Source organism: Amblyomma mixtum, chromosome 1, assembly GCF_055824585.1.
Source record: "Amblyomma mixtum isolate Tamu chromosome 1, ASM5582458v1, whole genome shotgun sequence".
Taxonomy (NCBI): domain Eukaryota; kingdom Metazoa; phylum Arthropoda; class Arachnida; order Ixodida; family Ixodidae; genus Amblyomma; species Amblyomma mixtum.
This window is the reverse complement of record NC_143012.1, coordinates 124,852,990-124,868,911: the sequence shown is the minus strand read 5'-3', so window position 1 is coordinate 124,868,911 and position 15,922 is coordinate 124,852,990. Positions and strand designations below refer to the sequence as shown.

Sequence of the window (15,922 nt, the reverse complement as noted above, 5' to 3'; positions counted from 1 at the left end):
TACACCACACGACCATATAATACAAGAATATCTAGCACTACAATAAAAATACAGAAATTATACTGCCTTTTATACTGATGGGTCAAAAACTCATGCTCATGGAGGAAGCGCAGTAATACAAGGAAAAAATGAAAATGCAGTACGACTGCCCTCATGTGCTACAGTTTTCACCGCGGAGTGCTATGCTATTAGTGTTGCGGTACAGAAAATAACAAATGAAAACATCAAAAACAGCATCATTTATACAGATTCACTGAGCGTCCTTACAGCATTAAACTCCAAAAATGCCACGGAGCCACTGATTGGAAGCATCATACACAATATAGTAAAGGTCACAACACAAAAACATGTTATAAAATTCTGCTGGGTTCCCAGTCACATTGGCATTAGGGACAATGAGAGAGCCGACATGTGTGCTGAACAAACCAGAACCATGGAAATAAAACATGTGAATTTGCCTCCTAGGGATTACATGAAGTTAGTGCATAGCAGACTAAGAGCCAAGTGGCAAGCTTCATGGGAAAATGAAGGACACAACAAGCTGCATACCATAAAGCCCATTTTAAAAGAATTGAAATCATGCCGCCATAAAGAGCGTTTTATCGAAGTAATTTTATGTCGTTTACGCATAGGTCACACACACATCACCCATAACTTCTTATTAACAAAAAAAGACAAACCTACGTGTGAAATATGTGGTGAGGAGCTCACAGTAAATCACATTTTAATTTCTTGTCCGCATCTCGAAGAACTTAGAAAAAAAAATTTTTACGGTATTTTACAATGAACACATTCCATTTCATCCCGCATTGCTTTCAGGCGAGCAAACACTTGTCGAGTTTTCACTTGTTTGTAAGTTTCTCAAGAAAGCCAATGTTTTAAATTTAATATAATGTAACTTCTATACACTTAATATAACATCATCTAAACTTGTGTTTGGCGCATGATAGCCATAGTTGCTTATGCGCCATAAAACCCCATATAACTAACTAACTAAGTTCCACTGCCAGATGGCGAGGCTAGTGCGTGGCCTCGCCATCTGATGGGGTCGTTCGCCGTGCAGGAGTTTGTGGGGATCCATGTTGCCCGTCGCCCGCCGGATGCACCCTTCTCTCTCTCGTGGTCTACCGCGGCTCTTCCTCTGGCGGCCCCCGACTAGGCACAGCAGCGGAGGGGAGGCGCCCGCGACTACGCGTCGTCACGTGGGCAGCCCTCCTTACCCACCCCTCTCGGTTTCGGCGGCCGCACGGGCCGTGCGCACGGGACGCAGTCTGACGAGAGTGGACACCGAGACGTGAGAGAGAGCGGACACGACACCAGCGGCGGCCCAGGTGACCCGAACTGTTCTGTGCCTGTGCCCTGTGCCTGTTGCCTGCCGTTGCTGCCTGCGCGCGACCGAGGAAAGCCATTGGGAGATCCCAATTAAAGGTTTTGCATGCGGGCTTATTCCTTGGTGGTGGTGTTCTTCGCGGCCACAGGTGTGGTCGAGCTAGCGGAGTGGCGTTGGCCCTGAGTGCAGGGCCCAAACCGTGCCAGTAACCCCACAAGTTAGAGAGGGTGTGGAGCTGGGCCTGCTTTTTAGGCTGCGCGGCGGCACAAGCTGTCGCGTAGCGAGCCTCTTGCTCCTTAAATCTTTCGTCAATTTGGCGAGCGAATTCGTCTAGAGGGGTAGCGAGCCTGGAGAATTCATTGGCGAAGGCCTGGATGGCCGTCTGCACCGCCGCCTGAATTCTGGCTTCCATGAGTTCTTCGAATTTGGGAGGTAGGACTGGGGTTATCTCGGCCGGGGTTGCTGTGGTCAAAGAGGTAGGGGGAGTTGCAGCCCGCTTCTTGGCTGGTGGTTCGCGAGTAGGGAGGGGTGGCGGTGGAAGAGTAGGGAGAGGTGGCATTGGAAGAGTTGGGGGTAGGAGCGGCCGGGGCCGCTGTGCCCGGGGTAGGGGTTTGGGCCTGCTGATAAGCACGCAGCTGGGCCTGGAGGTGGAGGTTGGTGGTTTGGATGGAGGCGAGCTGCGCGCGGACACGCAACAGCTCTTCATAGAGGGGGTTGGCGGAGTTCTGGGAGACTACGCCTACCCAGCTCACCTGATTGGTGGTGCAGCGGCCGGGTGCTTGGGCAGGTGGCCTCGGGGGGACTGGAGGAGGCGATGGCCTGGGTCCGGTCCAGGAGCGGGACCGGGCCTTGGGCTTGCTAGTGCTAGGCGGCTGTTTCGGTGCGGCAGGCTGCAGCACCGGGAAGGACTCCGGGGTGAGCCGCGGGGCCTGGGGTTTGCTGGTCGTGGAGCGGCTGCGGTGTTCGGATGGAGCCTTACTGGTGCAAGCCTGGCTGGCGTTTGCCTCGGCGGCTCGCTTGGCATCCCAATACCTCTTTTTGACGAGGTATGGAGTGTGGAAGCGCGCCTTGCACGTTCTGTCCGCCGTCAGGTGCGCTTTGCCGCAGATCTTGCATTGCGGCGTGCAGGAGTGGTCCTCGGGGGGTTCTACTTGGTCGCAGCCGGGACAGCAGCGTTGTTTGGGAGCCGGGTACACGTCCGCGCGGTGGCCGAGTGCGCCGCAGTTGAGGCAGTGCTCAATCTTCTTTTTAAACAGGTAGCATCTGTAGAGGACGGAAGAGTAATAGATGTCCTTGGGCACCCAGTCTTTTTCGTAGAGAATAATGATGGACTCTGTCGAGCCCATCCGTCTAAAGTCGAGGATCGGAGGGTTCCGCTCGTGGCTGAGACGGTCCTTGGTATCTTCGTATGAATGATCGAGAGGGACCCCATGGACCACGCCGCGGGCGCAGTCCTCCGGGGCTGCTTGGTATGAGTATATGTCGTAGGATGTTCCTTTGATGAGCACGGACTTGATGGCGAGGTAGCGGAGTCGGCGCTGCGGGTCGGGAGTGTTGATGAGGATGTTGGAGGGTATTGATGATGACTGTGTCAGACTTGGCCTCTTGAGGTCCGAGGCGGGCTGCTTGCTGTATGGCATCGCAAAGCACAGCGCCATTCACAGTCTGAAGGTTGAGGCCGCCACGGGGCGAAGGATGTTCTTATGATCGTCGATGGGTAGCTTAGGGTGGCGTAGCGAAGACAGTTGGGGCGGCCGGGGCAGGCGTCCGGCCTTGGCTTGAGGCAGATTCGGAGTAATGGTGGGAGGAGAGTTGCGACTTGAGCACGCTTGTCGTGCGCTGATTGCCAGCCGTTGGTAGAGGTCAGTTCAAGAAGTACTTTGATTTGGGCTAGTTGGTTCATATCTTGAAAGTAGTTCGGACGGCGCGAAAACAACAAAGACAAAGGAGACACGAACACAACAGGACGGGCGCCAACCCGAGACTGGCAAGTAGATACGGCAATAAGGTTGGCACACGTAATGACGGGGTCGGTACAGAAACTTGAATAGAGGAAAGGGCCCAATGCAGAAGAAATATGCTCAAGAAGTACTTTGATTTGGGCTAGTTGGTTCATATCTTGAAAGTAGTTCGGACGGCGCGAAAACAACAAAGACAAAGGAGACACGAACACAACAGGACGGGCGCCAACCCGAGACTGGCAAGTAGATACGGCAATAAGGTTGGTACACGTAATGACGGGGTCGGTACAGAAACTTGAATAGAGGAAAGGGCCCAATGCAGAAGAAATATGCTCAAGAAGTACTTTGATTTGGGCTAGTTGGTTCATATCTTGAAAGTAGTTCGGACGGCGCGAAAACAACAAAGACAAAGGAGACACGAACACAACAGGACGGGCGCCAACCCGAGACTGGCAAGTAGATACGGCAATAAGCTTGGTACACGTAATGACGGGGTCGGTACAGAAACTTGAATAGAGGAAAGGGCCCAATGCAGAAGAAATATGCTCAAGAAGTACTTTGATTTGGGCTATGGTAGAGAGAGGGTGCGGTAGATGGTCCTTGGCGATCACAAAATGAACAAGGGAGGGGAAAACCTCAGTTTGCTAGAGCCAACGTTTCGACAAGGGGACTTGTCTTCGTCTGGGCCCAATGCAGAAGAAATATGCTCAAGAAGTACTTTGATTTGGGCTAGTTGGTTCATATCTTGAAAGTAGTTCGGACGGCGCGAAAACAACAAAGACAAAGGAGACACGAACACAACAGGACGGGCGCCAACCCGAGACTGGCAAGTAGATACGGCAATAAGGTTGGTACACGTAATGACGGGGTCGGTACAGAAACTTGAATAGAGGAAAGGGCCCAATGCAGAAGAAATATGCTCAAGAAGTACTTTGATTTGGGCTAGTTGGTTCATATCTTGAAAGTAGTTCGGACGGCGCGAAAACAACAAAGACAAAGGAGACACGAACACAACAGGACGGGCGCCAACCCGAGACTGGCAAGTAGATACGGCAATAAGCTTGGTACACGTAATGACGGGGTCGGTACAGAAACTTGAATAGAGGAAAGGGCCCAATGCAGAAGAAATATGCTCAAGAAGTACTTTGATTTGGGCTATGGTAGAGAGAGGGTGCGGTAGATGGTCCTTGGCGATCACAAAATGAACAAGGGAGGGGAAAACCTCAGTTTGCTAGAGCCAACGTTTCGACAAGGGGACTTGTCTTCGTCTGGGCCCAATGCAGAAGAAATATGCTCAAGAAGTACTTTGATTTGGGCTAGTTGGTTCATATCTTGAAAGTAGTTCGGACGGCGCGAAAACAACAAAGACAAAGGAGACACGAACACAACAGGACGGGCGCCAACCCGAGACTGGCAAGTAGATACGGCAGTAAGGTTGGGCCCTTTCCTCTATTCAAGTTTCTGTACCGACCCCGTCATTACGTGTACCAACCTTACTGCCGTATCTACTTGCCAGTCTCGGGTTGGCGCCCGTCCTGTTGTGTTCGTGTCTCCTTTGTCTTTGTTGTTTTCGCGCCGTCCGAACTACTTTCAAGAGGTCAGTTCCGAGGGTGATATGTCTTCTCCCTCTACTACAATGGGTTCCATGCCGCCTTCGAGGCACCGACGCGCCGGTGGTCCGAGCGCGAAGCTGCGTATCTAGCGGCGTTCGGTATCGGTGGCTGCTGCGTCGCGAGGCTTAGCCTCTTAGCGCAGCGCTGTGAGGAAAAGATATGGACTTGCCTCTTGATGTGCTAGTCCAAACCGGGAAAAGTTGGTATCGGCAGGTTCCTGACGAGAAGCGGAGGCTGATGATTCTAGTTTCAGACGGCTGGGATGAGTTAACCCGGTCGTAAAGGATAAAGTTTGCGGAGCGCATGTGAAGCGCGTCCGCTCACACGGTCTCCGAACGCAAGAGCTCAGCTGAAGAATTAGTCTGTCCTATTCGCAATAACTTGGCTCACTCTTAGTGCCAAGTCTCGTGGTCCTCATGCTAGTGCTTTTCATTTTTTACGAGCATTCAAAAATCTTGATGGACTGTCAAAAATCCGACGGAGGTACAGAAAACCAGAAGAAAAGACCCTGTGGTGAAAGCGGATCCACCGGTACACACGGCAGCCCAAATACGTTGTCATCCACTTCGTGCGGCACAACTCCTGCTCCAGCGAACGTTGAGTTGTTCAAGCAGCGACGATGACAGCTCGAAGAAATATTGGAAAAGCCTTCTGAAGTGTGGGATGGGGAGTCAAGCGTGTGCGGTGGAGCGGTATCTGAGAATTCGGAAAATGGTGATGTTGAGGCTGCATTACCTGCCGAAAGCTGGTCTGAGATAACGACGACAGTTAGAGCGATGTCGTATTCGAGCCCTCCTGTGCTAATCAACCTCCCGGCTAGCAACTATACTCTCAGTTTGTTTTCTCTTTTTTTGACTGATGACATTTGGGACATGATGGTTCATGAAACAAACAGGTATATGAAGCAGTACATAGTATCGAACGTCCTACAAGAGAAATCGCGTGTGAGGAAATGGACTCAGACAAATGTGCAAGAAATGAAAGTGTTCGTTGGTGTACTGATCTGCATGGGTCTAGTAAGGCTTCCTAGTCTGCAGCACTGTACGGCGTAAGTAGAAAACCAGCGAAAAGGACGCATTCACAAGGAGAAAAAAGTACAACGCTGGAACAACGCCAACAGGACAACGCCAGCGTTGTCCTGTGTGCTTCTCCTCCTTGTGAATGCGTCCTTTTCGCTGGTTTCCTACATACCATGCACCAACAAGCTACGCTTCTTCAGTACGGCGTAAACTGCATTCGCCAGAACATGGCCTGCGACCGGTTTCTGCTGCTGGCAAGGGTCTGGCATTTTGCAGATAACGAGGAACCGAGCGCGCAGCAGGATCGTCTCTATCGTATTCGACCCTTGATGGAAAAAATGAATCGCAATTTCTGCTCAGTGTTGGAGCCAGGCAAAGAGATTTTCATTGACGCAACGATGATTCCGTGACGTGGGCGCCTCGCCTTTAGGCAATACATCCCTGGTAAAGCCCACAAGTATGGGGTCAAGCTATATAAGGCCTGCACGAAGGGGGGCTATACATTGAAAGTGCAAATATATGCCGGAAAATCTGGCGCCATAGCGGGCATGGGGCGTGCTGAAGAAGTAGTAGTAAATTTGATGGCTGGCTTCACTGGCTGTGGTCGCACACTTTTCGTCGACAACTTCTACGCGAGCATGCCGCTTGCGTCACGCCTGTTGGCACTCTCCGGTCGAACCGAAAGGGGCTTCCGAAAGAAGTTACACAAGCAGCAGTAAAAAAAGGGGATCCCATAACGGCTGAAGTGGTTGGATAAACGGCTCGTTCTCATGATGACAACGGTTGCTGAGCATGACGCCAGCCTTGTTGATACCGGAAAATAAACGAGAAAGGGTGAGCCGATCATGAAACCGCGCACAGTCCTCGACTACAACGCGGCGAAAAAGGACGTAGACTACAGTGACCAAATGACGTCCTACTACTCCTGCCTACGGAAAGTGGTACAGGAAAGCTGCGGTGGAGCTCATCGTTGGAACTGCAGTTGTGAACGCATCGGTTGTCCGTTCTGGAATGGTGGACGGTAAAACGTAGCCAATCATCGAATTCAGCGAGCAGTTGGCCACAGCTCAGATTGAGACCGAAAGGACACGGCGCGCCCATACGCTGGAAAAGGCCTGCACGGTCTGTCCGAAGGTCTGAGAGCTTGCAGAAGCCCAGTGCAGGCAAGGGTAATGGCGAAGAAAGTTGTTACATTTTGCGCAACTTGCGAGGGAAGGCCATTTATGTGTGTTTGCCATCTTCTGCACGAGTAGAACTCCGGACGTCTAGCTTTCTGCGTGTTTCGGCGCTGCAACCCTTTTCTGGAAACACGCTTTGGACATCGTGAGCTTGTGGCACGTCTAGCTGCAAATGCTGTGATTTGTACTGTTTTTTTTTCTTGGGAAAATTATTCTGGAAGTACTTCAATAAAATGTCGAGTTTTCTTGAGTCTTGGTGAATGTTGAAACGCAGGGTCACGTGGCGTTGCCCCACAGAGGGGAGCTGGTCGGTAAACGTAGCAGACTTCAAAACGCAAACTCTTTACTGTGGAAACTTGTGCATGCCCAGGAAAAGAAAGAAGAATCAAGGGCGCGAGAGCAACAAGCGTCTCTGGCGCTTGTTCGGACCAGAACGACCGCCGCGCTCTGGTTAGAAAAAGCAGAAATTTTGTAGACAGTCGCGTTCACTGGAGATGAAGCGAGCAGAGTCGTGGTAATAATTGACGCCATAAATTCTCCAGATGCCGTATGCTACAAGGAGCCATTATCCATTTTGTTTTTATGATCCATTTGGTCCTCTACGTCAGGTCATTATTGTTCGATGACGCAGCCGTGCTGTTCAAACGTCCGAGGGAAGCGACCTGACTATTGGCTCATCGGTGACCGGACCTCGCTATTGGATGCACCTTGCAGCCAATATTGAACCAGAGCACGCAACGAATGGCGAAGGCTATCGTCAACGCGAGTATCCGCCGCCTTTCGTTTCTGTGATTGGTCGACTGCTGCTTTCTTCTGACGATTCCGTCACGGTCACGTCGCGCGGAACGGAGCGGAACATGGACAACGGATTCTTACAAAATACGGTCCCAGGTAAATGCACGGGCACAGTGAACCGCGCGATGAATTTCTGCGCTAGCATACATGTTTAAGGTAGCCCGCACAAGCCACCGAAAATGCCGGTAGAGCCATCTTTCAGCAGGTGGAATTCCGAAGTGTGCTCCACCGGTGTGTCATGCCGCACCCGAGCGAAGCATCAGGTGACCCACCGGTGGGCCACAACGCACAGAGATCAAAACTATGACAAGGGGCTATGCAGCGAACGTGTTAATATACACCTACCCAATTAATTGTAGATATCAAGTGACAAAATCTGGAGATGCTCTTTTCATCGTAAACTCTCCACATTCGTACAGGTGTATTCGATTTGGTCGTATCAGGAAGAAGTGAAAAGAAAGGCAAATGATCACTAATCCCAAAAGAAAAAACACTGGATATGCAGCTCTGAGGTGGGAAATTAGTGAAGCACAAATCAATGTTTCAGAGTGCAAAGCTATGCGAGTAGGCAATTCAATAACATTGTCACAACCATTATACAACATTATTTCATTTAAATTAATCTTCAGAGCGTTAATGTTGAAATCGCCTAACACAATCATACGCCAGTTGCTTAGGTTTGAAAACTTAAGAAAAGAATCAATGAACCGAAAAAAATTGTTAGAATTACCTTGAGGGGGGCGATACACAAGCATAAATACTAGGTGTCCCAGATAAATGTAACCAAGCTTTTAAAAAACACGGGGTGTCCTAGCTGCCTGAAACCAATTGAGGGTTGTTTAGAGTCGCGTGACCTAGTCTGCAGTATTTTTTTCGTTCCTCAAGGTTGAATAATTAGTTAAGCTTAACTAACTTTTAAATTATTGACTTGAGGAACAAAGTGTCAATGGAAAAGTTGCAGATCGCTTTGATAAAGAGCTTACTGAGGCATTTGCAGCAAAGTGATATTTACGTAAAGTAGTTTTTTACCGGCCTTTTACCATAACCCGCACAATAAGAAAAAGCTTCCACATGACAACTCTGCCACTTCAACGTCCCAAGACGCGCCGTTTTTTCTGAAGTCCTCTCCTCGATAAGACTTTGGGTGCGCATTGGGGCAGAGATGATGATGATGAAGAAATTTTATTTCCGCCAGAAGAAGACCCGTACCCCTCCGGGTCCGCACGCAGGCGTCCGGGGAGGGGCAGCGTCGCAGCTGGAAGACTAGCAACGATATAGTCGATGTTTTCTTAATTTTAGCTGTTAGTATTTTTTGCCGTGTTACTTGTTGGCATTTTATCTTTTTCATTTCCATTGCCCTGTAAACTTTATTGCTTTTATCGCTTTTATTGGCTTTTGCCTTTTTGTTTTTATCGGTTTTTGTTATCAGTATCAATTTTCATCTTCACGAGGTCTGGCGTTTTTCCCTTGTTTTTTTTCCCTGTTGTTTTTCTTGCCTCCATTGAAACTGGTCACCTTCACATGTTATCTTAGTTAAGGTTTTGGTTTGCTTGTGCCGTTTGTCTCATCATGACCTTGTAGATTTCACTTGTTCTTGCTTTCCCTGTGTGACACGCCTCCCTGACTTGGCTGTATAATACGTTGCATCTTTACTTCCGAAATAAAGTTGTAAGTTCAGCGCTCCTGTCCGTCGTGTACCACCTTTTTCTTGTCCGTTGTGTTTTGTGCGCTGGTTCCTTCAGAAGTATGTATTACCAACTAGCCCAACAACAAGTGTTGCTCAGATATAGTCGCGCAGCTTCTGCTGCCAGGCGGGTAGCGTATCGTTGTATGCTAAGGTCGGCACCTCTGAGTATGGTCTCCCATTCCTCTACATTATTAATTCTGCTATATCCTGGGGCACTGGGGCATCTCCATAGTATGTGTTCGAGTGTGGCGGTATGCCCGCAGAACTCGCACACCTCCGCATCCTCCCTCGTGTCACCTCCTGTCCAGCTCCTCCAGAGCGGGGATGCGAAGTTTCTAGCTTGTAGTCTTCTCCAGTCATAGGCCTCAGCCGAGCTAAGCGATCCATCCGGAGGAGGATAGATCCTTTTGCTCTTTTTCTGATTGTCTGTGGTGCTATTAAAGGTTTCCTCTTTAGTGCTGAATTCGTATGAGGTGTCCACGGCTCCCCGGGGTAAAGAGGAGCGGGCGGCCTCGTTTCCAACCAGACCCGAGCGGGCTGGGGTCCAGATGATTAGAATACTGTGGGCTGGGATGAAGTCTCTTAGATATTGTTACGTGGCCCGAAGCGGCGGCGGATGGGAGGGGCATCGCTGGTTTCAATGCGGTGCCTGATGGCGAGAGTTTGGCCCAGCGTCGTGTTGTTGACATCAAAAATATCCGAAAAAGATTCGAGAAGGGCACGAAGCTGGGCAGTTTGGTCGGGACTGAGGTCGGTGGCCATCATGGTCGTGAAGGCGTCGGGCGACTATGGAGACTGCCGGCGCGGGGTGGCATTGTCTTGAATAGGGGTGGTGGCCAACTGAGCGACGTGGCAAGGAGCGAGAGGAGATAGTGTAGCCACGCAGATGCCGGACGGGAGCACTTGAGAAGAGACGCCGAAGTTGAGGAAAGGCAGAGAGAGGGCGTTAGCTTGGATGGTGGCGATGGTATGAGGTAGGGCAACGTTACGGGTCAGCAGGAGGTCAAGGTTGGGCGTAACGAGATAGTCGCCATGAGGGCGAGACGGGGTCAGTGGAACGAAAGAGCCGGTTCGGGATGACAGGCGAGCATAATCGGTACTGTACAGTCGCAGGGACAGATCGACGGGTTCTGAATCCAGCAGTGGAAGTTCGAGGTGTAGGACGCCATCCGAGCAGTCAATGGGGGCGGAATGGTCAGCCAGAAAATCCAAGCCAAGAATGACGTCATGGGCGCAGGTGGTCAGCACGGTGAATTGAACCGGTATACTGTGGCCGGCAATAGTAACGCGCGCGGTACACGTACCGTCGACAGCAGGCGTGCCACCGTCCGCGACACGCACACGGGACATTGCAGGCGTGAGGACTTTGAGGAGGCGACGGCGGAGGGCAGCACTCATCACTGATATTTGAGCACTGGTGTCAATCAGGGCGCGCACAGGAACACGGTCGATAGTGACGTCCAGGAGATTTGGTCGAGAGGTCGAGAGAGGATTTGTGGTCCGGGTCGTTGATGCAGCGTCACCTCCGGGAGCTGCATCATTTTATTTATTTATTTATGAATACTGTCAACCCTCATTTGAGGGTCATTACAGGGAGGGAAAGTGAAGAGACAAAAAAAATGCATATATAACCATGAATGAACAAGCTTCTTTGAGCATACAATACAAGAGAGCATTGAAACGCAACACAGTTCACACCACTGTAGAACCACCTGCTAAACAAAAAGCAATATTGGACAATCAGTTACGCGCCCATCTACAAGAATCCCATGCCTAGACGGAATCCCCAAGTGCATTCAAGAATGCCGCTACACCTGTAGACTCAGCAACGTGAGCGGGCAGTTTATTCCAGTGCTCAATAGCATTTAGTTTTCCAAATGGGAGCGGCTGGTAGAAGGCGACTGTGGGGAGCGAGAGCGGCGGCCCTGCGGCGACGGAGAGCGGGAGAATCGGCGGGGAGGGGGCACGGCTGCTTCGGACGGGGCTCGGGGCGAGAAGGTGCGGGTCGAGGTGGGACTGTAGAAGGAGGGGCAGACGTTGCGAGCTGATGAAGACCATGGACTGCGGCAATGTCGGGCGATGCGGCCAATGCGAGAACACCGGAAGCAGATGGGGCGGTCGTCTGCCGTACGCCACTCATTGGGATTGCGATAACGCTGCGGAGAATAATAGGTGCGACGATAAACAGAGAGAGGTGGCTGGGGGGTGTCCGGGCTTCTGATGGTGCACACAGCCGGAGGAAGGTTCAGGTTAGCGAGTTCCTGACGCACGACGGCCTGAATCAGCGACACGGCGGGTAGAGAGTTATCAGGTGCGGTCGGACGGGGCAGAACAGGCGCAAGGGCTTCCAGTTCGCGGCGAACGATGCGGGTCACAGTGCCGGAAACGGAGTCATCATCGGAAGAGGCGCGGGACGGTTCCTCGTTGTTCCTCGCAGGAAGAAGTGGCGGCAGTATTAGGGAGCCGAGAGAACTGCTGTGGAATTCGGCTGCTTTTAACCTGTTCGAAATGACGGCATTCTTTTATGATTGTGTCCACGGTGGTGCAGTCTTTGCAAACCAGTAAGTTAAAAGCATCATCCGCAATCCCTTTCAGAATATGGCTCACTTTGTCGGACTCGGTCATGGCGGCGTCGACCTTGTGGCAAAGCGCCAAGACATCTTGGATATATGCCACATAGTTTTCGGTTGACGACTGGGCGCGCGACGCGAGCTGCTTCTTCGCGGAGAGCTTCCGGTCATCGGGTCTGTCAAACAAAGTACGGAGCTTTTCTTTAAAAGTGTCCCAGCTCGTCAGTTCTTCTTCGTGGGTTTCGTACCAGACCCGGGCCGTGCCACTAAGATAGAAAATGGCATTCGCCAGCATCACGGTGGGATCCCACCGGTTATAGGTGCTCACTCGTTCATACAGGCTGAGCCAGTCGTCGACATCGGTGCTGTCGTTCCCAGAAAAGGTACCGGGGTCACGGGGAGGAGCCATGACCACGAAGGGAGCAGCAGGGGTGGTTCGTGACTCGCCGGGTAGAGCCATGATGGTAGTATCCCCGGCCTGACGACCGCTTGGGAGCTGCGTGGCGTGGAGATCGTCTACCCAGCACCTCCACCAAAGATGTTACGTGGCCCGAAGTCTATGTCGGCACAAGGACGACCGGAGCACAGGGCACAGATCACAGCTAGCCCCGAGCGGCAAGCGCGCACACACCCCGCACTTCCTCTACGTTGTCTTCACGGAGATTATCCGTTGCAATATTTAGCCGCCATTTCGTGGATGCGTCCCTTACTGTAATTTCTAATTGCGGCTTTGCAGTCGCTTACTACGTATTTGGTACCTGGTTGAGTTAGAGCGATCGCTATTGCAACCTCCTCCGCCACAACGGGTTTTAAGTCAAGGTGTCTTACAACGCCTAACGTTCTGCCTGTGTCTCCGACGGCTACGGAGACGGTGTCTCCTAGCGTGCCTACCGCGGCATCAGTGTAGGCCACGGTTCCCAGAGGCATCTTGCCTAGCTTAGCAGCCAGCTGTGCGACCCTGGTTTTCCTTCTGCCTGTGTCGTGGATGGGATGCATGTTTCTGGGCATGGGAGCGATAATAAGATGCTCTCTTATTTCTCTTCCCTGATCTGTTCTAGTGTTCACTCTATTATCTACGATTACCCATTTCGCTAGCTCTAGATGTTTCCTTCCTGCGGGTGTGGATGTTAGCCTTTCGATTTGCGATGTTCTAACTGCTTCAGTCAGTTCTCTCCAATTGTTATTATAAGCTTTTTATCTTCGTGTTCGGGCGCGAATTAACGGCAGGATGCCTTTTTACTTTTTCCAACTGTTAGCTAAGAGTGATTACATAGGTGCGTACGGTCCATCTTGCGTCTCCTCCGTCTTCCTCCCCAGGGTCGCCCGGGGTTGTCGGACGACTGCGCTTTTTCCGCTGCCCGCGTTCGCAGCGCATCGGGAGGTTCGCTAACATTCGGCCATTCTGGCATCAGAAGCGCTTTCGTCCGAAGGCTGTCCAAATCGTGAAATTTAACACGAAGGCTTTTTCTCTTCTTCCTGATACGGGATGTAGGACGCCATTTTCGTCCGCTTGCAGAAGAATGCCCGCCAACCCGTTAGCAGAGGCACCTCTGTTCTCGCCTTCGGAGCTGCAGCACTGGATGTGATGTCAGTGCGCTCTTCAGGGCCTGAAATGTGCCCTCTTGATCCTCGTCCCAGCGAAATGCCTCGCCTTTTCGAGTTAACCGACTCAGTGGCTCGCTCAGCGCTGCGTATCGCGGGACAAAGCGTCTGAAGATGAGCCCGAGACACCTCTTGACTTCATGAAGGTCCTTCGGCACTGAGAACTCGTCGATTGCTTTTACTTTGTTCCCGGTCTCACGCCGCCTTCACCGATGACGAAGCCAAGGTACTCGACTTGGTGATCCGCGAATTTACACTTGGAAAGTCGGAGTGTCAGTCCTGCGTCGCGGAGAGCCCGAAACACTTTCGTCAGCCTTTCTAGCATCTCTTCAAAATTTTTCGCAGGTACAAGGATATCATCCAAGTAGCATACTGCTATGGTGTTACGGAGATTTCCCAGAGCTGTATTCATAAGGCGCTGGAACTCTGTCGGTCCATTCGAAAGTCCAAAAATGAGTCTTTCAAACTTCCATCTGGGGTCACAAAGGCGGTCTTCTCTTTTGCAGATTCCTTCAAAGGGAGAAAGCCATGTGCAAGGTCAAGCGTTGTGAAGAGCTTGCTTCCTGCGAGCTGCTCGACAGCGTCATCAATTGGGGTACTTGTCCTTGACTGTCTGTGCATTCAGCTTCCGATAATCGACTACAAGTCGCGGTTCGCCGTTTTTCTTGCGCACGAGAAGTACCGGGCTTGCGTAAGGAGACCGTGACTCCGACACAATTCCTGCTGCCTTCCACTCACTGACAATTTTCTGTATTGTCTCACGCTCTTCTTTGCTTGTTCGGTAGGGCCTAGAAGAAACCGGCGTACTTCCTTCCTTCAGGACAATGTCCATTTCGATGAGGTTGGTGCAGCCTAGCTCATAAATATTCGTTGCGAAGCACTCGCGATGTTGGTTGAGGAGTTTGAGTAGGGCTTGGCGTTCCTCAGTCTTTACACCGTTACCTGTTGCAACATCCCTTTCATGAATCGGATCCGCGCTTGCTTTCTTCACTTGCGTTGTTTCGCTCGTTGTACTGAGCTCAGCTGTGTCAATTTTTACTTCTTCTACTCGACCCAGGCTCATCCCTCTCTTCAGAACCTTCTCGCAGTCCGAAGTGTTTGCCACAGGTACACTGAGCTCCTTGTTGGCAACATGAAACAGGCTTCCAGTGATCGTACCCTTTCGCTGGTACAGGACCTCAGTCTCGCCTTCGAGGTCTACACTTGCTGTTATAAAATTCACTGAACGTGGCTCGAGGGCCACATCGTTGTTTGCCGTGATTTTGATGGCTTGATTTTGGGTGAAGGGTTCTAGATGTTTGAATGTTTCGTCTCTTTTGTCCATTATCTTGAATGCATTGTCGACCTTGACATAGGCGATGTTAGGCAGCTCCGTCCAGGTACGACCAATGATAACAGAGAAGTACTGGGCTGTGTCCGGCACGACATGAAGCATGACGTCTTCGCCTTTCACGCCATCAATCTCTATTGTCGTTTTGAATTTTGAAAGACATTTCACAGGGCTTTGGCCAAATCCATAGAGCTCCAGGTTGTCTTCTTCGAAGCTAGAGCAACAACCCATGGCGTCGGATGCCTTGATCGTACAAACTGAGCCTCCGGTGTCGACGAGCGCATCATAGCTCTTCTGGTTGACCACCGCAGTCTTGACGTACCTGATGTTGGGTAGCTCGCTAGTCGAAGACGCAGACACGTTTTGTGGTGGCTGCCCAGCCCCCGGCTTTATAGTTTCGTTGTAGCTGCGGTGAACGGGCATCGGACAGTCTCTGACAACGTGACCGTATTTCCGGCATCTGTAAAATTTCGGTTTGTGGCCCTTTCATCGCTAACGTGCTGCTCGATCTGCTTCGGCTTCGTTTCCACGCCTGATGGTGTGGCCGACACATGCTTGCTTCCGCCCTGGCTGAGTGGCCGGTGGCTTCCATGGGAGCTGAGGTAGGCTGCCTCCCCTGCTTCGAGGCTTTTTGCCGCCTCAAGCAGCTCCAAGGATTTAGTGAAGCTTGCTGCTTTAAGCCGCAGTATCGCAGCGTGGTTTGCATTCTGCAGGCCCGCAATGATCAGATTCTTCCATTGCGCAGTGTCCTCCTTGATGTCGCACTTTGTGCAGAGGTAACTCTTGTCGAAAAAATAGTTGACAACGGACTCGCGTGGACCTTGCGTACGGCGGAGC

General features: G+C 51.3%; 1 protein-coding gene across 1 annotated transcript; it reads right to left on the bottom strand.

The window, feature by feature from the left end:
* Window positions 1-1,065: 1,065 nt before the first annotated feature.
* Window positions 1,066-4,694, bottom strand: LOC149367542 (uncharacterized). The gene has a single exon (XM_089556050.1). The coding sequence runs from the start codon at window positions 2,986-2,988 to the stop codon at window positions 1,687-1,689; it is 1,302 nt and encodes a 433-aa protein (XP_089412176.1). The 5' UTR covers window positions 2,989-4,694; the 3' UTR covers window positions 1,066-1,686.
* Between the last annotated feature and the right edge of the window lie 11,228 nt (window positions 4,695-15,922).